At 42.8% G+C, this 27,644-nt stretch overlaps 1 protein-coding gene across 2 annotated transcripts in view; it reads right to left on the reverse strand.

Moving 5' to 3' along the window:
• Positions 1 to 27,644, reverse strand: part of GBA2 (glucosylceramidase beta 2) — a 2,751,058-nt gene that overhangs the window by 1,341,530 nt on the left and 1,381,884 nt on the right. For both annotated transcript variants that reach the window (XM_044078535.1, XM_044078526.1), the window contains exon 7: positions 5,239 to 5,392. In XM_044078535.1, coding sequence (XP_043934470.1) covers positions 5,239 to 5,392 — 154 coding nt within the window. The remainder of the gene's footprint in view (positions 1 to 5,238; positions 5,393 to 27,644) is intronic.

Here is a 27,644-nt window from a genome sequence, read left to right on the forward strand (position 1 = left end):
TTTTTTCTTTTGGAAGGGGTAGGCTGGCTTCCCCTAATAAGCATGATAAGGTCTTCTGCCATTTTAAGCATTTGAGATTGAGGCATGGAAGCAGGTGGTTGAGCTTGGGTCATTTTTTTAGATTTAGTTTGTACCCTGGGCCTTAGAAACTTGGTAGTTTTAGAAAGAACTGAAGACGCGAAAGAAGTCTGTTTGTGTCGAATATCTGTAGTGAGAAGAACTTCCTCGGAAGCCGATGCCTGCTCAGTGGCTCCAGACTCATCCAAGGTAGAGACATCCGCAGGAACCTTAGTCAAAGTAGAGTCTTGCGGCATACCGAACTCCGAACGGGTCTCTGTAGCGGCCTGCGAATCCACAGAAGCAGGCATCAGGAGCTGCAAAAGCACCTCAGTGAGTACCAGTGAACTGGTAACTAGCTTAACAGAAGCGTCATTGGCAGTTTTAGATATGTGCAATCTGTCTGTCTTTACCCTTACGTTTTTCCAGAAGATAGGTAGTCGGATGGCTTACTGAAGCCATTTTGGAATATGGAGATAGAGTACAAAAATATTTAGCTACAAAAAGGGCCCGACGATGTATAGTTTTGGTGTTGAACAAAGCACAAAACCGACAGCGAGGGACATCATGCTCTGGGCCTAAACAGGTGATGCAGTAAGAATGGAAATCTCGGTGCTGTATTTGCTTTCTACGGGCGAGACAATTAACTTTTTCTGACATTGGTTAGAGCAAGAAAAAAGGATCCCCAATGAGGTACTTAGCTTTAGAAGACTTCAACTTCAATTTGAAATGAAAACTCTGGTAAAGGCCGACTGGCACTCGTGCAAACTGCTTCTGCTTCGGGCTCCTCGGCAAGCAAGACTGATGTAATGGCGTCAGCTGCCTGACTTTATACCACTGATGACCTGAAGTCAGTCCTGGAAACACAGCAACTGATGCAGAAATACTAAGCCTCTGGTATTTGGGCCGACTGAGGGCTACCTCTGGCAGGATAACCCAAGTGTGATGACTGCAACAGTGAAACATGAAGAACATCTGCCAAGATGAAATCACCCATTGCCATATCCTCATGGTTTTCTGGCAAAGGGGGGTAAGAATGGGTTCCCCCTGTTTGTACAGGTACCAGACCACTGACATATTTGTCTTTGTCTGGACAGAAATCACACCCTTGGAGAGAATGTCCTGAAAAGCCTGCAACACAAGGAAGACCACCCTCATCTCCAAGACACTGATGTGCAGGTTGGCCTCAGTAGTAGATCAGGTCCTCAGGATAGTCCTTCCTTCAAAATGCCCCCCCCCCCAACCTTGAAGAGAAGCAGTCACTGCAACCATAGCCTGAGGAAGGGGAAGAACAAACGATCTCCCGATGGACACCAAAGGAGACTCCCAACTACCACCTGATCTGATCTCAACAAACAGTGGTCAAAAATGGGAAAGTCTCCAACTACCACTTGATAACACTGGTCAAAAGAATGGGAAAGTCCATCGGATGGGTTCATAGGTTCATACTAGGCTATCTGCCCAAGGGCATTTATAAGCCTAGCCCCCTATGTAGTGGCTTCTTCCCTTTTGGTTTTATAACTAAAAAAATTATTTTATTATTGCCTGTGTCTGTGTGTCAGAAGTGACACTAGTAATCCCCCTGTGGTATCATCCATTGTCTCCCATCCATTGGTCACAGATTCCTCTTGAACAAGTAGGTGGTGCACTCTCTCATGTCTTTGTTTCATTTTTTTTATAATCTCTGGGTGATGAATCGGTCCCAGTTAAGTACGACAATTGTACTGCCACAGCCCACTGCATTGTGACAATTCGAAACTTGGTCAAGTTCATACACACTAATTCAGTTTGCTCAAATCCACAACTGGCCTGAAGTCCATGGTTTTCTTTGGTACTAAAAAAACACTGAGTAGACTCCGGAGACTCACTGCTCTGGTGGGACCTCCTGGATGATTCGATTTGCTAGCAACTTCTGAATTTTGATGATTGCTACTCTTCTCTGATGTGGTGGCATGTATTGAAAGACATTTGGGATATATAGTTGGAACTTGTTGAAACGGAATTGAACAGACCCTGGATATGACGCAACACCCATGCGTCCAAGGTAATGGCCTCCCAAGTTTGTAGGTACACAGCCATTCAACCCCCAACTGTTTCCAGTGCAGGACAATCAGACAATCCTTCAGCGCCTTTGAAAGGGCCTCCCAGAGTTACCTTCACGGAAGCCCTGGTTCTGTGGACCACTCCTGCCATAAGGGTGGCATCCACTGTGGTTGCCCCATCTGCCGCAAGGGGAGCCTTCAGAAGGGAGTTCTTGAAAGGACTGCTATGATTTCCTGAAAAATAAACCTGTCCATTAAGGGGTAGCAAAACAAACTCCAAAAGCAAACAGCATCTTTCCATCTTGCTCACTCATGGTAAAGTGTCCTTAACTTTTGCCCCAAAAAGTGAAGAACCATTGAATGGGGTACTGATAAAGGATGCCTTAAAGCAGCCGGCAAAGTCACAACTTCATCCAGGCATGGCGACACACAGCAATGCTGCAGCCAGCCACCCAGGACATGCCATTAGCTGCACTGGAAAGCAGGCGCATTGACATGCTAGCAATGAATTGCAGGATGGACAGCTGAGTCTCCAATGTCTTCTGGGAGTCTGGACTCTGCTGTGTCTTAATCACTCGACACTTCCCACAAAATATTCCACTTAAGTCTGGTAAAGTGAGCTATATAGTTTAATGCCCTTAGCATGAAAGTGGTTGAGGTGTAGGCACCCTCCCCCTAATTGGTTCATTACCCAAGAATCTCTATTTGTAGGATGGACAGAGGAACTATTTCTGAAATGTCCTTCTTTGTGGCCACCACCACCACGGCTGCATCCATGGCAGCACCTTTCCTCCAGTGCTACTGATCTTTAGGAGGAGTGAGGATCTTGTCGGGCTAACTGGGGATCAGTTCCATACTGGTGGGCCCCTTTCATGCCCTCAAGGACACTAGGTCAACAAGTGCATCTGGTGGGAAAACCAGCCAGGACAAGGATGTGCCCACTTCAAAGATCTCCAAAATCACTGACTCCTCCAGAAAAGGGGCTTCAGCAGTCCATCCCCAAGCTGGCAAAACGGCTACAAAGGATCACCAAAAGAAGCATCCTGTGGGGGATTTGGAGAATCCCTCTCTTTTGAGGTTGGTATCTTCAGTAAGGGGCTCTTCTGGTGAGACTCCCATGCAGGAAGAACAGACTGGAGGCCATCAGGGGTGAGATGCCCTGGAGCAAGCCGAGTAGCAGTCACAGGTACAGATGTGGAAGAGGGAGGGACACAGGTTGCACTTGATCACTCCCTCTCCTGATTAGAGAACATCCGTTCTACATTGAAAGCAGAAGCAGGCTGACTAGAGCTGGCAGACCAAGTGTTCGAAGATCCCAAGGATGCACCCAGAATCCAGAGCCACTCCTCCCTGCCCCAACACTGAGACTGGGGCTGAGCTATCAAGAGCAGAGGCCCCAAGCTGGAGGGATGACACAGAAACAGGAAACACTGAACCCAACCCACAGATCCCCGACTTGACCTGTCAGCCTAGAGGTCCCACTGGCTACGACACTGCCAGAGTCAAGGAAACCAAGGTATAGCTCAGAGTTGAAATTGAACAGGCTGTCAGATCTGATCTTAAGGAATGGAAGGAAATGGTCCCTGGTGGTCTAGTGGTTAGGATTTGATGCACTCACTGCCCCAGCCCGGGTTCATTTTCCCGATCAGAGAACTGCAATGGATTTTAAGCGGTGGTAGGTTGGCATAAAGGTTAAGGTTTTTATCTTACAGGCATAAGTTGCAGGGTTTAATTCTCACATGCGGTAAATGGCTAGGCTTAAAATGGCCCACAAGGGCAGTTAACCTAGTACTAATCTATGAACCTATGAACAACCAGCTTCAAAGTCCTTGGAGCAGTAGCTTCAGGATGAGGGCCTAGAACTGATAGGATGTGGCCTGACTCCACCTATCCACTGTTACAATTCTGTTTTCAAGCTTTCAGTGGACTGAGATGACTGATCAGAAGATGCAACTGGGGAAAGCTTGGAAAATCGATGATTAGGTAATGGCTCCAGCTTAAGGATAAAGCCCATGGAGGACTCTGGTGTAAACTTCTGCATAGCAGAAGCATAAAGGGGGAAAAAAGGTCCATCCCAAAGGAGTCCCTCTTACCAGGAAAGGGCTCTGCATGCTAATGGCAGAGGAAAGTGCCTTGGCTGTAACCAGAGCCAAGAGACCAGCTCTGAGGTAACAGAACCAAAGGAGAATGGCACTGAGGTAACAGAGACAAAGGAGGTTAGCTCTAAAGTGTCTGAGCCAAGGGTACTAGGTCATTCAGATTAATCAGACCAAAAAAGCATTTACAGAACAGGCAGCCAACTGCATACGGTTCTCTCTTAGAACTCTTTTGGGTCCTTACAACCCTGTTTTTGCCCAAACTTGTCCCCTTTATTAGGGGACACCAAAAAGGAGTCAACAGAAGGAAGGAGATCCTTCAACATCAACTTGGCCCACCTCTCATTAATGGCATGACAGCCAATGCCCTCACAAACAGCACAAGGGAAGTCAGGATGAGCAAACCCGAGCCAATAGACAGACTGCTCACAGGGGTCCCAAGATGGGAACTTGTCCCCATACTCAAAACACTTTTTAAAACCATTATCAATTTTAACATAACTTAACCTACACCTACCTAAACTAATCTTAACATACAAAAAAAAACACAACAAGAAATGCCCTATCACCGAGCGGGGGAAAAAAAACTCCTCAACAAACCACAAAACTTACACATAATACAAACACACACTTCCTAACAATCTAACCTAAACTAGGCCTGAGGTAGTTTTGGAGGAGCAGGGGTTTATGGGTAGAGTAAGTGAAGTCCAGCAGGCTGAAGTCTTTGGAAATTGGCTGGCATCAGATGAGAGTCAGATCTGACAACCCACATATTGAACCCAGACAGAAAAGAAAACTTTGGATCTGTATTTGTGCATTACACTGTTTAATATAAGTTTCGTATTATTTGTACTACAGGGTCGTGACCAGTTCACCTACCCAGTTATCAAATGGAAATAAATAAATACTGACCTCTTTTAGAGCAGACCTTTGCTCATAGACCTGTACTATTACCCAAGACAGTATACATGAGCTGGGACCTCTGCAAATAAACTTCATTGAGATTAAATGTTTTAATTTGATAACTAATTAATTAATTTAACCTTAAATGCTCCTTCTCACGTGAACCAAAGTAGATCTTGGGCATGTCCCAGGCCAAGCAGAACTCCAAACAGTGTTGCCCTCTAGCACGAACTACACAAGAAGCAGCCACAGCAGCTGCTGTCTTCTCTCCCTTTTCTGTGGGACAGCTTTTACCTGCATATAATAAAAAACAGACACAAACTGCATGAACATATACTTGTATGTGCACATTATATTCCATGGACACTTCACCTCTTACGATTTTTATCACAGATGTTTAAGCAACACAAGTTAATGCTACCTTATGCAGTGTGTTTATTTTTCTGCAAGTCCCATACACATCTCTAGTGGAGATCAATGGAGACATTTTTGGCCCCTAGGATGAGGGCAAGGCAGTAAAGTTAAGTTATGTACTCAAGAAGACTGAGAACAAAGCATATCACCTTACCTTGTCAGTGGGTACATAAAATGTGACAATGAGCAGTGCTTAGTAGGCTGATACACAGACTGTTTACAGCCAACATCAAATATTACTAATCAATAAATACTGTTTTCTTGATATAAGGGTTGAAGACTGGCCTGAGCATGAGCAGGTATTCAGTGGACCCATCCTTCTGAAGATGCTCAATCAAGCAAAATAAAAAGATGTGGAAAAACTAGTAGACTGAAGTTAGCATATAACACAAAGTAAACAGCAAGGTCCTACAGAAAGTGCATTACTTGCAGTAACATCAAATCTGGGGTGCTGAAAGCAGAAAACTACAAGCCAAAGGTACACATATTAATTCATTCATAAACACGCACACGTCACACATTTATACTCAGATGTAACTTCATTTAATTAGCTCACTCTCGCACAAGAGATGCAACTCAGCAGCTTCTCTGCATGTCTTTCCTTATTCTGAAGCATCAAACAGCACCTACATTTCCCAAAATGTAGTCAATTCAAATCTTTCACAAACAACTATCACAGAACCAAACTTTTTACCAGTGAGAACAGGGTGTGTGTGTGTGTGTGTGTGTGTGTGTGTGTGTGTGTGTGTGTGTGTGTGTGTGTGTGTGTGTGTGTGAGGCAGGATAGTTCAGGGAATGAGAAATATTACCTCAAATTATTTTTATAAAAAATAAAGTTGAGGATGAAACTAAGCCCCAGTAAATGCAAAAAAAAATCAGTTATTCAAATATCTGCTGAATATGGTGAACCTCCTCACACTGTACTATGCGCATTATAAGGAGGTTCACCATTCAAAATGCCTGGGAAGACTACTAAATAAGCAGTGTATGCTCTAATTACAGGCCTAGGATGGGTACGCAAACTTTATGCAGAGACCAAGTGTCAAATCTACTCAACTCCTAGCATGAACATTTAACCTGCAAACTAATTTAAATTGGTTTCAGTCGAAACAACACTCCCTGGTTTAAAACTTCCTCACTGACAGACACTTCAGAGTTAAAAACAGCATCCTCCCAATCAGAATTTGAGATGATCATCAAATGTGGACCACAAGGATCCATTCTTATCTTTCTTTTTCACTGTAATTATTAACGAACTTCCTTGTGATTATCCATCTCCCTACACAGATTACATGTCCTTTACCTATAAAGCCCCTCTTACATGAACATTCAGTCCCGCTCCAGTCAGATTCACATGAGTTCCACCAATGGCTCACAAACCATAAATTACTTCTCAACCCCTCCAAAACCTAAATGATTTTTGGAACACCAAGAAAATTCACCAAGCACCTGAAGCTAACTATCTTTAACTAATGCAACCACACCACATAAACAACCTCAGCCTTCAAATACCTGGGATTTGTGGTTTGATAGATCTCCAAACTTCAATTTCCACATAATAAAGTCCTCCCTCTTCTAGGACAAAATGATATTCCCTTTTCTAATTCAGCCAGCCAGAGCAACCACTGGCAAAGGAATTTCCCTCTCGCAGAATATTTACTACTCATTTTTACATCCACCTCCAAAAAAAAGGCCATCACACTCCAATGTCCAAAAGCACCTGCAATATTCTTACATACTTAGCCCTCCACAAGCATCACTGTCTGTATCACTCTAGAAAAAGTCAATGGCTACCCATAAAACAAAGATCTAACCTGTTAGGATTCCAATTCTATCTACAAACTACTCCATCTCCATATATTTGCTCCCCTTGCAGCTAACCTTCATGAAAAATCCTCGTTACACCAGAGAAATTACTCAAGTCACAAACTATCTTGACCCCAAAACTAAACTCTACAGCACTGTACATGCTTTGTCCTCTCAAGCACCTATTTACTCTTTGGCAAGCTCTCCTCACTGACCTAAAGGAACACTCCATCCAAATTTAGAATGCAACTTGAAAATCACTTCTTCACAAAAGCCAATTACTCCTGCTTCAATACAAGACCCATCACCTAATATACTAACCATGTTTTCTTTCTGCATCTGTGCTCCTCTCTCAAAATTAGTGAAAGTTAACCTACTTTAGAAACTAATGCCAATATTTTGCATTACAGGTTCATAGGTTGGTACTAGGCTATCAGCCCTAGGGCCTATACAAGCCCAGCCATAACAATTTCCTGGTTATTTCTTCCCACAATATTTACTTCCCTGGATCCCTGTCTAGCAGGGTGACTGATGTGATCCCCTTGGCAAATTTCCTATCTCCCCATCCAATCGTCAAGGTTCCTTTTGAAGAGGGCCAAAGAGGCACTCTGCTTGACATGTATGGGCAGTCTATTCCAGAGTATGGGGAGTCTCTGGGTCAGGAAGCTATCCCTCCAGCATGTTTTGTTCATTGTGATGACAAGGTTTAGATCCCTGGAGCGTGTGGCTCTGAGAGATTGGGATTTCTTTAAGTGGAGCATGTTCAACAGCTCAGGGTTTGATATGGCCTTGTATGTTAAGCAGAAATCGCCTCTGAGTAGACTATATGCCACAGAGTACAGCAGGAGTTTTTTTAGACAGTCAGCATAGGGCATCTGCTTTAGGCCTGTGATTCTTTTAGTGAGGTATTTCTGCGGACTTTCCAGCTGTTGCAGATGTCTTGTGAGGTACATACCAAATGGGGCGTTGTATTCTATAATGGGTCTCAAGAGGGATGAGTACTGTGGGACAATGACCTCCTTTTTTTCTGGATGAAAAGCCCCTAGTGATGAGGTGTGCCACATAGAAGGATTTCCTGACTGTTGTGGCAATGTGGTTATTGAAGGTGAGATGACTGTTCATCCGTGTCCCTAAGTCTCTCATAACACTTTCGGTGTTTAGTGTACTGCCAATTATGTGGTAATTCATGGGTACATGTTTTTTCCCAAAGGGGATAACTATACATTTATTGGGATTAAGCTTGAGCCCATGGCTCTGGCACCAAGCATCTGTTTCTGTAAGGCCCTTTTGTAGAATATCCACATAACTTGGGGATTCAATAATGGCTCCCAGTTTGCAGTCATCTGCGAATTATGTTAGCCAGAGTCCCCTAGTGTTAGCCTGTACTTCACAGTAGATACCAAACAAGAGCGGTCTCAGGACTGAACCCTGAAGTACTCCACTTGTCTGGAGCTGGATTTGGAGTTGGCTTCTTTTACAGTCTGGGTTCTGTCAGTAAGCCAGTTGGCAACCCATCAAGTGACATAGGGATTTATGCCCAGCTTAGTAAGTCTATCTATGACTCCAGAGTGGGGGATGGTGTCGAAGGCCTTAGCGAGGTCCAGATAGGCTGTGTTGACCGCCTTAACCTTGTCCACAGCTCTGGAGACTGATTTGAAGAAGTCAAGTCAATCAGGTTCAGGAAACCAGACTGGCCCTTCACGAACCCAAACTGGGTGGGGTTCAGTGTTTGAAGGTTGCTAATGTCTTTGTTTATAAGTTCCATGATAATGCGTTCCATTCCCTTGCAGATGATGCTAGTCAGACTGATGGGACAGTAGTTCCCGGGATCCAAGGTGGATCCCCCTTGTGGAGTGGGATAACTGTAGCTGTGCACCACTCAGTGGGCACAAAGCCCGAAGTGAGGCTATGATTAAACATGACATTTGGGTGAGGTGCCAGTTTATTTTGTAGCTCATGTAGTATACAGCCCGGGATGTCATCTGATCCCATGGATGCTGTATTCTTAGCTTTGGAGAGTGCAGTTTCTACCTGTGTGGCCATAATTACTGGAATTTGGCAATCTTTTGGTATTGAGATGGGTCCTTTAGGAGATGAAGGCACTAAATCGATCGGCCAGGATATTGGCAATATCCTTAGGATCAGTATATTTAATGCCATTCTGTTGTAGCTCAGAGCATATCTGAGAATTGCCATTTAATTTCTTGACATAACTATAGAATGTCTTGTGGTTGTCTTTGGAATCTTTGGCAATTTTATTTTCGTAACTAGCTTTGGAGGATTTTATGAGGGATCACAGCTTCTTACTGAGGCTGGTAAGGGAGTTTTTTGCATCCTGGGATTCTCCTCTTTTCTGCAACAGTTTATTTCTTCTGTTGTATAGTTTGTTTATGACAGGGGACCACCAGATTGGCTTCCTTTTTTTGGAGGAGAGCACCTTGGTTCTATTTGGGATAGCACGATTCATGCACGAGTGGATGTGCTCATACAGTGCCTTAGTGTAGGATTCAGCAGTCGAACTTTCAGCTCCTGTCTGCATGGGTGTCATGAAGTTTGTCACTTCTGATATGAGTAGCATGAAGTTGGCTTTGGAGAAGTTTTTTACGGATGTTTCCTTATTGGGGGGTGCAGGTGGGATGTGGATTTCAAGGGTGACTTGCTTATGGTCAGACCTGATGAGGGGGTGACCACTGGTGTGAAGCATCTATCTCCCATGCTGGTAATGACCAGGTCTAAGATAGTGAGACCCTGGTGGGACAATGGATTAGTTGATCCAGGGCTTTGGAATTTATGAATTCCAAGAACCGTTGGGAAAAGGTGTTGGTACCCGAGTAGTTTTTCCAGTTAATGGCAGAGTAGTTGAAATCACCCAGTATTAGGGTGTCTGGTTATATTTTAATATTTTCCAGTATGTTTAGAAAGGTGTAGTGAGAATCTTGGGGCATGGTGGGGGATCTGTAGCAAGCTACAATTTGGATTGCAGTCTTACCTAGTATTAGTTGCACCTGGAGAATTTCAGATGTAATGTGTTGGGCAACTAGCCTGGATGTGTGAATATTCTTGGTGAATATGGACACTCCTCCACCTTTAGTGTTTCGGTCTTGGTTTGGTGGACAAAAAGTGTGGTAAGAGTTGCAGCCTGGTATTGCAGGGGTGATTGCTGGAGCCTTGAACCAGGTCTCGGTTAATGCACAGACATTGATGTTGTCCATTTTTAGGAGTGCCTCGAGAGAGAGAGTGCATTTTGAGGCTTAGACTTCTAGCACTGAGTAGAATTACCTTCAGATTTTGCATGCTTGTATCGGTTATGGTGGTGGTTTTGTCCTTTGAATCTTGCCTAAAAAAGGCACTATAGGGGTGGCAAGAGCTTTAGCTAGTAACCTGAATCCCAGGGGTGACAGGTGCAGACCATATCTGGCAAAGCATCGTAGTTTGTTGATCATGTCGTCCCAGGCACACAGATACTGGATTCCCTTTGAATGACACCAGAATGTTAGCCAATTGTTGAAGTCAATCATTATGTCCTTATACTGTGGTATTATTCTGGGTGAAGGCGGGATGCTACTTAGGGCTAGGGTCATACCTGCCTGGGCCACATGATCCGAGAGCTCTTCCATGTCTCTTTTCATGTAGTCCAGGGAGGTACACATCAAATCATTCACTCCAACATGGACAATGACAGAGTTGTATTTGTACTTACTGTGGAGTGACTTGAGTGCATGCATTATGGCATGGATCCTGGCACAAAACAGGCAGCTGACTGTAATTTTCTCATTGTTCAGCCTGGTGAGTGGGACATCAGTGTGCCTGACTATAGAGTCATCTATGACTAAAGTGTTGGGTACGTTTGTCTTGCCTTAGGGGCTGTTGTTGGGTGGCAAACTGGTGTTGTGAGCTGTGTGTCACTTTGGTTGTGACTGTAATGTACACAAAGTTTTTTGTTTATGCAACTGATCTGAACTACTCTGTTATTGCTTTCACTGTGGTCATTTTTTTGTTTGTGAAATGTTTTGTACTTCACATGGGCTGACTTAAATCTGTTACTACTGATCAGTGCATTAACCCGATGATTAATTAAATAAGAAAAACAAAATGTTAACAGAAGCATGGATGGAAGGTCAGCTTACAACCAAGACATTTTTTTAAACACCTTTATTGAGTTATCACTTGTGATACAGGCAAACTTAGATTTAATCAAACCATATTAACATGTTCACATTTACAAACATTGACATATAACAATACATATGTATATTAAGTATTACATAAATTATTCAATTCATGCCTCCTCTTAAACCTGAGTCCTCCTCCAAAATTTTTTTTTACACGCAACTTTCCTATAATTTCCATGTTTTTTCTATGTAATTTACTCCTACCCTTTTCTGAAGATTCCACTTCGTTCTTTTATCTCTGTTACAATTCTTGCTACTTCAAGTATAGTTGGTTTAGATTTTGATTTCCATTTTTCAAGTAATTGTTTTTTTAGTAGCCACAGGAATTAAAATTAACAAGGCCTTATTGTGTCTAGGCAATTCAGATCCTGTATCCCAGCTTAAAAAAATCATTTCCTTAGTTACACTCATTTGCATGCCCAGTATCCCTGACAGAGTACTCTGTAGAGAATTTTTGGTCTTCCAACTCATTACACTCCCAAACATACACCCCCGGTCACTTTCTTCTTCCCCATCACATACCTCCAACATTTGTCATCTACCTGAGGAAAAAATATTTAGAATCTGCTTGGGGTACAAAAGTATCTATGCAAACACTCCCAGGCACTGATTTGATTCCTATAGTTATGTTGCAATATTCTGAATGCCCTACCAATTATCCCCAACAACCTACACTGGCTGAGTTTTTAACAGCAGCTTATGTTCTAGATTCAGTTAAAAACACATGCAGAGTTCTCTTTTAGAATTTATCCATCCCTTTTTTTCTCTGTCTATATATTCTGATATCAGTTCCTAATAGGGAAAGCAATCACTAACCTGTAATCCAACTGTCTTCTTCTTCTTTTCTTTTTCTTTTTCCTTTTCTCTTTTTTTGTTTTGTACTGGTTTTGCTTCTTTGCCAGTTTCCAGTCCAACCATCCATTCTCTGTACCCTTACTTCTTAATATAGCAGTCTTCTATCTACAGAATCTCCTCTCTTCTTTTCTTTGCCAGGGCTTTCCTTGGGAGCTCCGAAAAGACATTTGGAGCATTGGGACAGCTGCACTTGAGATCTGAGGTATTTGGTGGGGGGGAGGAGAGATTATGGGATGGAGGGGAGGAGCTTGAGCATTGAATTTTGAGACTGGAAAGTGGCAGAGTCAGATCCAAAACCCACAAGTTGAGAAATGAATGAAAATGACATCAAATATTGTCTTTTAGTTAGCTCAACTTGAGTTTAGTGACTTCTTGCAGTTTTCTTCTGAGTTTCCAGTCTAATGGATGGGTGCAAGAAAGGTGCCCTGGAGCTTTGGAAGCTTGACGACTGTTACATCATGTGCAGGAATCAGGATAATACCTCTTACAGCTTATGCTACTGCTGCAGTGATCAATATGATAAATATCCAAACTTTACATGTTTTTCTTACACAAACATATACTAAGCAAAACTTCCCAAAAAGTAATGATAGTCCATAAAAAATTCCTGAAATAAAATAAGTTTCATAATAAAATCACGTTTTCCTCAGGGGAAAAAAAAGAAAATGTAGAAGGTTTTCCCCAGCTAAGTACTTATCTGCCCAGCTCTGAAGGATATCTAGCCAACAATCAGTTGCACAAATCTGGCAGAAGAAGCAACCTTTGACAGCAAGTAAGCTCAGAGTTTTTGGCACCAAACTGCTCTCTGTGTGCCTCTGCTCATTCCATTGGTAGGGCATGTGGAAGGTGCCCTGCAGCTTTGAAAGCTGACTGTTGGTCCTACCCTAGCAGGATATAACCCAAACAGCTTAAGCTACTGCAACAGTGACTGAATGTTGAACATCTTTGGTATGTGATCACAAGGCACATATAATCAATAGCACTGACAGAAAAATTGCTGGATGTACCAGCAGAGGTATCTTCATATGCAGATGTGGGAAGACTGTGTTTATACAATACACTGCACTTCTATATCCAGAAGTGGAATTACTTTTAAAAGCAAGCTGTCTGTATTCTGAATTCTGTTTGGGGCCTTAGTCTTGCAGTTTCATTCGCAATTGTGGCAAAATTGTGGACTACTGTCAGATGTGAGCCTCATTTAACCATTTATTACTGTGCCTGACATACAAGGCCATGTCCAACCCGGAATTAATGGACATGCTCCACCTCAAAAAATCCAAATCTACCAGATCCACTAGAGCAAGCGACTTAAACCTTAGCACGGATATAAATAAGACATGCTAGAGGGATAGATTTGTCACCCAGAGACTCCCTATGCTGTGGAATAAAATCCCGGTCCATGTGAGGCAGAGCACCTCGCTGGCTCTGTTCAAGAGAAATCTTGACCGGTTGATGGGAGATCGTAGGTTTACCCCGGGAATCATCTCTGTGTCACTGCTGGACAGAGGCACAACAAACTAATGGGCACAGTATTTTTTAACATAAGGGGTGGCGTAAGCCACAAAACTTTGGGCTAGACTTATAAATGCCTTAGGGCAGATAGCCTAGTATAAACCTATGAACCTATAAACAGTGTTGCTGGCATATTTCTGCATATCTGGTGCCTTAGACGGGGCAGAATTACAATAGTGAGAATATTGTATATTCTGTTCCAAGAGTGGTGCTTCAGTGTTTTTTTTTTTTTTTTTACAGTTGTTTATATTCCAGTTTTGCTTCTTGAGACTTGCACTCTGCTTGTCATTTAAATGCTTAAAGTTGCATTCCAGTACTTTTCAGTTCCCTTGTTTTTTGTGCCTGACCCACCTCCCACTGAGATATTAAGTTAAAGTTTCTGAAACTCTAACCTACCCAGAGTCACTGACCTGCATCTCCCAGTCATGAGACTAGTGCTCCAACACTGGTTTTATTTCATTAACTTCTTGCAGTTTGAATTTTTGTGTAAAGCTATGCAAGTACTCTTCCTACACAGTGTTTTCAATAAATCCATAATACTGAGTGTCCATCAGCAAAACCAGTATTGCTCAAGTAAATTTCCTTTACTACATACCTCCTGCATATTCTTCCAGAGTTCCCATCAGCTTGGCACCCTTGCCCCACCTGGAAAGGGTCCTGAATTAATCATGCTCGATCCCTGGCAGATAAGATATTTATTTTATTACTTTGCACTTCAGTTATCTGTTTTTAGAGTGCTACTGCTTTATTTTGATTTATTTGTTGAGTTTGAACTTTAAATAATGTTAAAGGTCCTTAATTCCTGAAATTGCTTTATCCAGGTAGTTTAAGTTGCTTTGTGGTAGCATTACACTTTCATGCAATTTTTTTGTGTGTGTATTCATATTAAGAGAACTGGAATAGATCATTTACTGGCAGTAGGTGGTGCCCTGGTCTAGTGCTGATCTATGGAGTTGGAAAACACAAAAGAAAACTGTGAGTGTAATCATTTTATTGACCAAAAGACTATGACATCAGTTGCCTGTGTTTTAACTGCCTATATAAATTTGGAACACTTGTGCACCACTGCCCATCATGCAGTCTTGGTTAGAAGTGCCCTGTATAGGCAAACATCTATCAACCAAATTTTCACTATAAAACTGTATCAGTAACTTTCTGAGTGCAGAGCAACTACTTTGCAGATTTAGTAGCAGAGCGCAACTAGTTTGCAAGTTGAACAGCACTACCTTTTGAATTTAGTATTATACAGCCTAACCTAATGTAGTCTCTAGCTCCAAAAACAGCTTTAATCAACCCACTATTAACCCCTTGTCCGTAGCACCCTTGTAGCTCACCACTTTCTCAATTGCTCCATAGCCTGCCCTGTGGAAACATGTATAATGACCCAAAGTAATAACTGTCTAATGTTCAGTGACAACCATTTAGCCCTTAAAAAAAAAAAAAAAAAAAAAAAACAGTATGAGAGAGAAGGCAAAACTCTTGCATACAAACATTCATAATAAAAATTTAGATGTCAGAAACACACACTACATACATCACACAAACAGTACGCACCCCACGCACACATGCTTATGCTGAGGCACTTAAAAGGCAGCACTCAACATTATGTCAAAGTGTTGGTAGAAGAAGCCATGTTCATGGAACTGGGAGATATAGCAAATCTTCTGGATGACAAATTCAACTCAAACTTTACCCCACCCCCAGCTTCCTCCAGACAATATCATCTAACAAAATCCCTCCAAATATCAATAGACAGAAGGTCTTAGATACGGTCTCTAAGGCCAACAATAAACCTAAGATGAATCCCTACAATATCCCAGAATATCTCCTAAATGGCCTGAAAGATGACCTATCAGGGCCAATGATGTGACTATTTAACCATAGCCTCCACACAGGCTTTGTGTCACATGAATGGAAGACTGCAATGGCTATCCCTCTGCACAAAGGCAGATCATCAAAGGATCCTGAGAACTGCAGACCCATTAGTCTGACTAGTCTCATATGCAGAACCATGGAAAGAATCATGGAAATGATTTACAACATAGTAAACCTTCAGATGCTCGACCCAACCCTGTTTGGTGTAATCAAATGCAGGTCATGACTACAGGTCCTGATGGACTTCTTTCAGAAGGTCACCAAGTTAATGGATGAGGGCATACTGCCTACTTTGACCTAGCCAAGGCATATGATAAAACACCACACTTGCGCATTGTAAAGAAACTCACAGAATTAGGCATAAACCCCTATGAAACTCACTTGATAGCCAGCTGGCTGATAGACAGGACCCAGGATATTAGGACTGGGGACAATACTTCTTCAGAGAGGCCAGTCACCAATGGCATCCCTCAGGGCTTTGTGCAGGGTCCGCTCCTCTTTGACATCTATTTTTCCGATGTCAAGGTCAATAGTAAGGGCCTCTGGCTTACACAGATTGCAAGCTAGGAGCAATCATAGAAACCCCCAAAATACTAACATCTTACAGGAAGGTCTAATACAAACAAATGCTTGGTATCAAAGCCACAGCCTAGAAATGCATACTACTACATTTTGAGAAGTCGGCCACCCAAGGAAACTACCTAATAAATAAAACACTCCTAAAAGTAGATACACCATTCAAGGATTTCGGGACTCATGAAGATAGTAACATGGCTTTCAACCAACATGTATCCAAGGTTGTAAGAAAATCACTCTGTCACTCAACTTATAAGTAAGGGCATGGCATCTAAGTCCACAGAAGTCATCATGCCACTGAAATCAGCCATTATCAGGCCCATCACTCAGTATAATAACCCTTTCTGTATTTGACCAGGCACATGCAACAACTGGAATGTCCAACAAAGGTTCCTCACAAAAAGAATACAAAGAGTAAACACAATATCTGACGCGGATGGTCTCAAAGTTCTATCTGTATACACTGTTTGCTACAAACTGCTGAGAGGAGATTTATGCCTGACATAAAAGGAATACTTGGATCACACTCTGATGGACATTTTGCATATCAGCAAAATGAATAGCCCAAGAACTACTAGATCAAAGGATTTAAACTTTGTCTGTGACTTAAGCAGGACATGATGGAGGGGCAAGAACTTCTCTCAAAATCCCTAATCTCTGCAGTAGGCTTCCCATCCATATAAAGCAGATCCCTTGCCTAACCTTATACAACCTGGTTCAAAGCTGTGGCGAGCACCCCAACCTTACCAGGTTACTCATCCAACCATACTTGTCACCCCAAACGGAGGGCTACAAAGCCAAAGGAGGTGGAGTTTCAATATTTGTCAAAGACATATACACCTTCAGGCTGGTCAAACAGTATGACGCACAGGAGACACTCCAAGTGCAGTTAACTGTTGACAAAACACCTATTCAAATCATAGCTAGCTACAGACCGCCAACCATGACTCAGGACACCCACTCCACCTATATGGACTTACTTGAATCCATCAAGATTCAACACTCTACCCTAATCCTGGGTGACTAACTACCCAACCATAGAGTAGAAGACCTATTCTAGCTCAAAATGAATGCCCAGAGAGTCCTCGACTTTGTCAATGCCAATGCATTGGATCAGCTGATCGACAACCCTACAAGAGGTGAAAATATCCTGGACCTGGTCCTAACCAACATGAGTAGCCACTGTAGCACTCCTACAGTGTCATCCTCCTTGGTAAGATCCATCCATAAAGCGATCACTTTTGAAGTCACCATCTCCCCTGCAGAGGTGGCCATAGATCTTGTAGAATGTGCTTTCGTGGGCCTAGGCATGGTTAATTTATTCTTGTTATAAATAAATGAAATGCAGTCTTTCAGCCACTTAACCAGAGTTACCTTGCTAACTGGCTTCCCTAATTTTGCAATGAAAAATGAAACAAATAGTTGATTTGATTTTCGAATGTGTTTTGTTCTGTGAAGACATAAACTAAACTGTCTATCAACATCAAGTAAATGTAAGAAATATTCTCCTTTGTTGGAGAAATTTGGAAAGAAAACTGGAAAATTGTTTGACAGATGTCAATCTCTGAAATTACCTTGGGTAGCAAGGAGGGGTTTGTTCATAAGAAAACTCTATCCTTGTGGAAAATCAGATAAAGAGGTTCAGACGATAAGCATGAATCTCTGAAATCCTTCTGGGAGAGGTAATGGCTACTAGAAACAGTGTCTTCCAAGACAAAAACTTCAGATCACATTCCACAGAGGGCTCAAAGGGAGAATGTATTATGGCCTGTAATACCAAGTTCAGATCCCAAGGAGGTGTCGGATGTTTGAAAGTGGGTTTTAACAAAAGTGTGCCTCTTAGGGACGATTTACAAAGTCTATGAGAGGCTAAAGAACATTCTTCTAAACCAGACTGAAAATTAGAAATTGCAGCCAGTTGTAATCTGATGGTAGAAGGGGAAGCTCCAGCATGGAAAGAGAGGCTAGAAAATCTAAATAATGCGCTATATAAGCAGAAAAGGGATTAATTTGTTTTTCATGGGCCCAAATGGTAACTCTCTTCCATTTGCTAGAGTACAGTGGAAGGTTTACGAGCTGGATAAGATGTGGCGTACTGGGGAGGAAATATTAAATCTGGCAACTAATGAAATTGGAAGAAACATGCTATCAGTTTGAGGTTCAAAATGTCTCGGTGAACAAGACCGGCTGGATGGGACATAAGTTCTGGAACCGGGTCCAGAATCTAAGGCTGTCGAATTATATAAGCCCAAAGAAAGGGGTAAACAAATATATTGAGGCCAAAAAGGTGCAATGAGGATTACTGTGATTTTCAACCTGAGTGCATTCTGTAAACATTTTGGAATTAGAGGAATCGGGGGGAGTACAGGAGACCGAGGGCCAGTTGTGGAAAACAGCAACTCTGGGTAACTTCCCTGGTGGGGGGAATCAGGGTGAAGTAATTGCTGCACTTGTTGTTTAGGGGGAAGCAAACAGGTCACAACAAGGTTGACCCCATAGACAGAAGATCCTTTTCACCACTTCAGGATTGAGAGACCACTTTTGAGGCTGAAGGCTACATCTGCTCAGCTTGTCTGCTATCACACTGCAACTCCCTAGAATGTGCACTGCTATTAGAAAGCGGTTGGAAGAGATCACCCACTGCCGCACTCTGAGGGCTCCTCGGCAAAGGGGTTAAGACTTTTTGTTCCTCCCTGCTTGATGATGTGCCAAACTACTGACATATCTGTTTGAACTGCAATTGTCCCGAGGAAGAGCTGTCTGAAAGGCCTGGAACGATAGAAGCACCGTTTTTAACTCCAGGACACTGATGTGCAAGTTGGCCTCTAAAAGGGACCAAGTGCTTTGGACAGTCTTGCCCAGAAAATGCCCCCCACCCCATCTGGGAGCCATCTGTGGGTCACTATGGCAGTGGGCTTTGGAAGAACAAAGGGGCAACTCTGAGAATTTGTTCGGAATCCATCCACCAAAGAAGATCCTTCTTGCAATAACTGGTGATCAAAATTTGGTCTGACAAGTGTTGGTGAAGGATAGACTAATGAGAAGCCAGTTGCCATTGCAGAATTCTCAAATGAAACCTGGCTAGATGTACTAGGGCTAGTGATTCTGCCATCGACCCTCGAGTTTGCAAAACTAGCTGAGCAGGAACCCTCTTTCTGTGGATTATCTTATGAACTTGTACCATAATCCTCTGAAATCTCTCTGGAAGAAGGGATACTATACTTGTCTCCATATCTAGTACAGCTCCTATGAATTTCAAACTTTGTGTTGGTGTCAAATGCGATTTCTCCAGATTTACTGTAACCGCCAGATAGGCACAAATACTGAGACTGTAATCTCTGGCTACTATTAATTGATGCTTGGTTGAAGCATTTATCAGCCAGTCGTCCAAGTATGGAAACACCCTGAATCCTTGCAGTCTCAAGTGAGCTGCTACTACTGCCATGCATTTGGTGAACACCTGGGGGGTGGTGAGACCAAAGGTCGGTACTCTGAATTGGTAATGACTGGCTTCTAGCCAGAAGTGGAGGAACTTTCTGGAGTGTTTGTCCATTTTTATATGGTAATACGCATCCTGAAGATCTATTGAACATATCCAGTCATCTTTCTTCAGAAAGGGAAGAATAGACTGTACCATGACCATCCAGAACTTTGTTTGCCGAACAGGTATGTTCAGCACACTGAGATCCAAAATCAGTCTTCAGTTCCCTGTCTTTTTTAGCACTAAAAATAATCTTGAGTGGGTTCTGGATCCTTTCTAGCCTGGCGGGACTTCTTGGATGACTCCTTCGTCCTGCAGTTTTTTAATTTCTTGCAAGCTGAATCCCTCTGATTGGGTGGAACATCAGGGATTTTCTTGAGTACAGGGGGAGGGTGAGAAAAAAGAATGAGATACAGCCTCTGGATATAATCTGTTACACCCAGGAGGCTGTTATGTTTAGCCAAGTGTTTGGGTGAAACGACAAGTGTCCCCAGACTGCCTCCAGAGGAAGACAATCGGGCCTCCCTTCAGGAGTGCTGAAAGGGCTTCCCTGGAAAGGAATCCCTGAAGCCCTGGTTTTGCAGACCACCTCTGCCATGAGAATGGCTTCTTCCATTTGGTACCCCCCCTCGGCCCCTGGAGTAACTGCCTCTACATGGGATTTTTTAAACCACATTTTTCCACCACCCTTTTGGTTCCTAGAAAAGGACTTCGGGGGGGGGGTGGAGAAATGTACGCCCACAGCAGAAAGGGTCTTTATGGAAAGTCTTTTTCACTTTAGGGCCAAACAAGGATGTTCCGTCAAAGGGAGCATTGATGAAAGAAGACTTAAATGGTTCTGCACAGTCACATATGCACATCCAGGCACGTCTCCTTATGGCTACGCTTGTGCTCACTTCTCTGGAAGTCCCTTCAGCTGTATGAGTGATTAGCCTCATGGCCAAATTAGACACAAACTCCAGGGTGGCTATCTGAGAAGCCACTTCCTCTTGGACACCCTCAGCTACAGCTCCCACCAGGGTGTCTGACAATTACTTAATCAGATCCCGTTGGAGTCTCACGAAGGGTACCAAAAAATTCAAGGGCCTTATAGCTAAGGTCGATGAAGTGTAGACCCACTTCCCAAATTTGTCGATAGCCTGAGATGGAGACTCCCGGTTGGGGTGGATGGACAGAGGAACTCTCCTCAGCAAGTTCCTTTTTAGTGGTGGCCACTAAGACCATGGCATCCATAGCTAACTCCTTTGGCCCAGAACTCCTTATTCTCAGGGGGAGATTATATTTTATCAGGTCTCTTGGGGATGGGCTTGATGGTGTCCGGAGTCTTCCATGCCCACTGTGAAATCAACTGAATGAGTTCATCAGCGGGTGTGGTCACACAAGAGATAAATGGGCAGGTGCTGAAAGCCTGCAGGTAAACAGATTCCTCCAGGGAAGGGTTTTGGGACTTCCAACTACCTCTCTCAAAATTTCTAGGACATCTCCAAATGAGATTTCTTTAGGTGGTGACCATGGGGACCCTTTCTCCCTATTGAAATCTGTCTCCTCTTGCACTTCTTTTTCTGAGGGACCTCCTTAGGGGGATAATCTGAGGACGTATCAGAAGATGACAGAACCTGAGACTTTAGCACTCACTAACTCAGTGGAGAGACAGGAGGAATAATCAAGCTAGAGGAAGGTACCTGTTCCGAGGGAAAAAGAGCCAACTGAGTCACCATAAGTGAGAGGGCCCTCTCCATAGCCTTGAAGGCCAGCCTCCTTAAAGAGGGAAGGGAGCCTGGAACGGAGATAGATTGCCTCAGGACCAGGGTCACTCCCCGCTCTGAAGAACCGATCTTTGAGACAGAAGCTGGTGCCGAACTAACTCGAGCCGAAGCCCTGAGGAGCAGGGATGGCTCTAAAAACCTGGAGTCCAGACCTGCCCCCCTGGAACCGACAGGGTAGCTATGACTCCAGTAGGTCTCCGGTTCAGAAGCCACCGAAGACCTCAGGGGGAACTACTTGTTCCAAAGATGTGAATATCTCCAGAGCTGGTACAGTCGGTGCCAAGAAATCTGTAACAGATGACTCTACAACCCTAGAGGAGGTTAGAGGAGGAGTAGTTAATGGGGTAAAATGTTTCGGTTCTAAGACCCAAAGGGGTCAGAACCGAAAGGGGGTCTGAAAGTCATCTAGCCCATAAAATTTTATTCACCAGCCTCTTCACATCGAGTTCAGAAAGACTTTTGGTAGACAGAATAGATGAAGTTGAAGGGGAGTTAGGCCTCTGCAGAAAAACGTCTAGAAGCTCTCCAGAGAAGAGAGGCAATTGAAGACGAATAAGTCATCCTAGGAAAAACATCTTTAGTCATGGTAGGCGAAGCAGTAACTGTTTCCTGCACCTGGGCTGTCAAAGTCGAAGGACTTGAGATAGCAATTGGTGCTGGAGTATTTGTCGACACCAGTGGTTTAGAGGCAGACGCCTGTGGTGCCATAGACAATTTCGGAACAGAGGGCTTCAATTTCTTTGCTTATGGAACTGATGGGGAGGTCGGAACCAAGAGACTTCTTTTCTTTCCTTTGTCCACTGAAGATGAGGATGAAAGGGAGGAAATGTCAGTTTTTGCTTTGTCCACAGAATCAAGACTTCACTGAACTCTGAGGGAAGCAAGCCTTTCAAAATAAGTTTATTGCGCCCTTCAACAAGGGCTTGATGTCTGAATGCATGACATATGCTGCAGTCCTCTTGTAAATGGAAGAGACCCAGGCAATAGATGCAGAGAGAATGGAAATTCAGCAAAGGAATTTTGCGGCCACACTTCTGACATTTTTTAAAGCCAGAAAGGCCCTTACCTTTCTCAGCCATGCCAACAAAAGGAGATATGGCTGGAAGACAGCCACTTACACGCACACTCACACAAAAGATTTATAAGATACCAGCAGAGTGGAAACAATCATTTTTTTTTTGTTTTAAAACAGAAAGAAGGGGATGATAGTCGGGGAAAGTACACAAATGTGTAAACATGTACGGGGAAGGAATAAGAACTAGCAAGAAATGATAGTTTCCCCTCCATCTTTCTCTCAACGATGACAGTTAAAGCAAATACACTAGCATGTAAAGGGGAAGAGCATCAACACCAATATTATAAAGCTACACTACATTTAAGAAAAAATTAAGGTATAGTGATAAAGGAGAAAGAGAGACAAAAAGAAATCTCTGAGAAATGAAAAGAATTTATCTAAACCCACTGAAGACCCAAGGGCACTGGCAAAACACAACCGTTTCGGAAAGCAGCAAATGAGATCTGAGGTAATTGTGGGTAGAGGTGAAGCTTGAGAGTTTTTGGCCCATGCGAGCTGTAGCAATGGCTGGGTTGGTTCCAATATTGTAACAGAACCCATCTGTCAAGGATAAAATGAAGACTGACATCATCAGATCAAACTTTTCTTTTTACATAGAAAAGTGTTTGCACGCATAAAGATGCATGCAAACAATTTTGTGCGTGAAAAGAAAAATTAATTTCATGCTATTAGACATGATCTTTAAGATCTGTAGAAGAGGAAGTACCTTCCTTCTGTTGAAACAGTTGGGAATATATAAACAGACATATTTAAGAAAATTCAGTAACTACCTCTTAATTTTTCATATTTTCTTCACCTTTCTTATCCCGGACGCAAACTGTTTGCATGCTTATAACACACTTTCTTTTTAAGAACATCTTTCTAGAGATGTTTCAGTTAAACTTGATAAGGCTTTTCAAACAGTTTACACTAGCCTTATCAAACTTTTGCCAAACATTGTAAGTTTTACATTTATATTTAGAATCCAAACAAAATAAGCACCAAGCATGGTGAAAGTATGGTAATCTATCCACCACAAGCATGCTTGCCAATTGAGCCAGGAGATAAAACATACCCTTTCTTTAACATAAATTAAGAAGATAACATAATTACTGTTTTTATAACAGAACATTAAAATGAGAAATATCATAATGCTCCATATGTGTTGTTCATTTTCATACTTCAACTGTTTGGTTGGGATCTGTTCCTCAGATTCCATTCAGCCATTACTTTAGCTTAAGGCCACCAAAAGTCTCTCGAGCTCCTACCTTACCCACAATGCACCAATCCCTGGTACACCCCAGATCTTGTTTGCTGTTTTGCCAAAAGTAAGATGTACTAATATACATATTTTTTACAGAAGAAATTATATCTGGAGCTCAACATAAGGTACAGTGGTGTCCTTATATGTTCTCGTTCTTCCAGAAGTCACCTGTGAAAAAGGTTGGGGGTTAGAAGTTGAGGGTAGAATGAAAATGGACAACACAGATGGAACATTATGGTAAGTATGGAACTTCTTTATCTGATGTTTTCAATTTTCATTCTATTCTCAACTTTTGTGATACAGCCCCCAGATACCTAAATTCTCAGGTGGACTCTAAGGAAGGATATTCTTGAGCACAGTTGAGCCAAAGCTGCTCTTCCACTCAAGACCAGAGCCAGTCTGTAATAAGTAATAAAGGTATGAGGACTGGCCTAAGCTACAGCAGCAGCATATACGTCATCCATGGAAGCTCTAGAGAGAAACACGGAAGGAGTTGCCATGGACCTAGTTGAATGGGCAGGCTCTTAAGGGTCTTTCTAAAGACAGACCCAATTTGTTGTAGATGAATGACATGCAATCCATCAGCTATCTGGCTAAAGTTACCTTTGCAACTGATTTTCCCAATTTAGAATCTGCAAAGGAAACAAATAATTGATCTGCTTTTCTAATTTATTTTGCTGTATGTAAGTAATGTAATTGTTTGTGAACATCCAATAAATGCAACACATATTCACCTTTGTAAATTTAGGAAAGAAAACTAGCACATTAAAGGACTGCTTAATAATGGATTCTGACACCACCTTAGGAAGAAAAGAGGGGTTGATACATAATGACACACTATCCTTATGAAAACTCAAGTAGGAATGTTTAGAGAACAATGCTTGAAGTTCTTGAAACTCTTCTAGGGGAGGTAATGGCTACTAGAAAAATAGTTTTCCAGGTCAAAAATCTAAGATCAGATTTTTCTGCTGATTCAAAGGGGGAACGAATTAATGCCTGCAGTACCAGACTTAATTCCCATGGTGGAGTAGGATCTTTATAGTGAGGTCTCAGTAGGAGAGCACCTCTCAGAAAAGTTTAGATGAAGTTAAGGAAGAATTCTCAAACCCAATATGAAAGTTGGAGATTGCTGCTAACTGAACTTTAATTGCTGAGGAGCTAGATCCCTCATTAAAAATCATTGCCAAAGTTTCACTGTGAATTGGTACTTCTTACTGTTCCAGCTTGGTGTTTTGTGTTTGAAGTAGTAGAATGGACTTGCTCAATTTGTTTGCTATCATGGTGGATTTTCCTGGAATGTAGATTGCTATCAAAAAGCAGTTAGAAGAGACTACCCTTGGCCACACTCTGACGGCATCTTAACACAAGAGGTAAGATCTGGTTCCCCCTTGTTTGTTGATGTACCAGACTACTGACATGTTGTCTATCTGAATCGCAACTGTCCTGAAAGAGTGTGTGTCTTGGAAAGCCTGCAACACTAAGAACACTGCTCTCATTTTCAGAACACTGATATGCATATTGGCATCTTTGGGGGGACCAAGTGTCTTGGGACTGTCTTCCCCAGGAAATGCCCCCCCTCCCTAATCTGGGAAGTGCCAATGGTCATTACAGCCTTGGGCTGAGGGAGAATGAAAAGGTGGCCTTGTAGAACTTGGTCTGATCGAATCCACCACAAAAGGTATCTTTTGCATGCCTGAGTGATTCTTATGGGCTGACATGCTTTGATAAAGAATCAACCAGTGAGTTGCTAACATCCGCTGAAGAATCCTCATATAAAATCTTGCTAGAGGAACTAAAATGATGGCTACTGACATTGACCCTAAAGCTTGAAGAATCAACTAGGCTGAAATTCTGGTACTGCAAATTAATTTCCTGACCTGGAATCTGATAGTCTGCACTCCTGAAAGAAGATATGGTCAGTGACACGCCGTTGAAAATTGCTCCTATGAACTACAATGTTTAAGACGGCTGTAACTGAGACTTCTTGTAACTTATGGTTATCCCCAGATGGAATCATGTCTGAAGCACCTAATCTCTTGCTCTTACTAGCAGATGGCTGGGTCAGGGCGGTAATGATCCAGTCGTCTAAGTATGGAAACACTGGGAATCCCTGCAGTCTCAAAGTGAGCAGCTATCACTGCCATGCATTTGGTGAACTGTGGTGAAATCAAAGGACTGTGCTCTGAACTGGTATTGATGGCTCCCAACCAGAAGCTTAAATACCTTCTGGATTGTCAGTTCAATTTTATGTGACAGTACACATCCTGAAAGTCTATTGAGCACATCCAATTGTTCTTGCCTAAAAAAGGTAGCATGGACTGAACCATTACCATCAGAAACATTATGTGATGAACTGATTTGTTCAAGTCGCCAAGATCCCAAATTGGTCTCCAGTCCCCGGTTTTCTTTGGCAATAAAAAGAATCTATTTTAAGTTCCGGATCCTATCTCGTCTGGTGGGACCTCCTGGAAGACTTTTTCTAGCAGCTTTTGCATTTCTAGTGCCGCTGCTTTCCTCTGACTGGGTGGAACATTGGGAAATTTGCATACAGATGGAGAAGGAAGGAAAAATGGAATTATATAAACTCTGGAAATGATCTTGTGCACCCTCATATCTTTTGTGATGCCTAGCCAGGCTATCTGGTGCAGGGATAATTGACCCCTGATTGCCTCCACATAGGGACAATTGGGCCTCCTTTCAGGAGAGCTGGCAGGGTCTATTGGAGAAGAAATCTATGAACCCCTGGGCATGCAGGCCTCCTCTGCCACATGGGTTTCTACCATTTCACTTTCCCTCTCTGACCCTGGGGGGAATCTATCTCCATGTACGTCCTGGAAAGGATCCTGGGACTTTCTGAACCACATTTTTTGACCACCTTGTTGATTCTAGAGAAGGATCTTTGAGGAGATGAAAAATGTATGCCCATTGCACAGAGGGTCTTTCCATCTTTTTCACACCTGGAGGCTGGGTCTTTAACTTTAGGGACAAACAACGAACTGCTGTCAAAGGGCGCATTGGCAAATGAGGACTTGAAGGGCTCCCCTAAACCACACAAGTGCATCCAGGCATGTCTCCTAATGGAAATGCCTGAACCTGCCACCCTTGAGGCACCTTCAGCTGCATGTAAGATAAGCCTCATGGACAAATTAGAAGCAGATAGTAGGGTAGGCAACTGTGAGACTACAGAAGTCTGAGTCTCAGCAACAGGGGTCCAAGAAAGGGAGTTTAATAGTTCCCTTATAAAGTCCCTTTGTAGTCTGGTATAGTGTGCCAGGTAATTCAGTGACCAAAAGGCAAAGTCGCTGAAGCATACACACATTTCCCAAAACTGTCAGACTCCCTACACTCCCAGTTAGGGGGGATGGACAAAGGAACTTTGCTCAGCAAGTTACTTCTTTGTGGCCCCAGCCATGACCAATAGCATCTACGAGCACATGTTTGTTCCAGAATTCCCTACCTAGAGGTGAGCCCAGTATCCGATTGGCTCAACTGAGTCAAGCTCCTTTCATGCCCTTCCAAATATCAAGTAAGCGAGTTCATTAGCAAGCAGAGTAACCCAGGAGGTAGACGGGCCAGCCCCAAAGGCCTCCAGGAATACTGATTCCTCTGGGAAAGGGTTATCGGAGGACCAACCACCTTATGGATGTCAAGAATGTCTCCAAATGAGAGGGCATGGCAAGGATGAGACTAGGATAGCAGCACTTCTCTTCTGCTTTGCTACTTTGTATATTTCTGACAGGAAATGTTATTTCTAAATAATCCTAAACAACT

This window comes from Protopterus annectens, chromosome 1.part1, assembly GCF_019279795.1.
Source record: "Protopterus annectens isolate FY-2018-M chromosome 1.part1, PAN1.0, whole genome shotgun sequence".
Taxonomy (NCBI): Eukaryota; Metazoa; Chordata; order Ceratodontiformes; family Protopteridae; genus Protopterus; species Protopterus annectens.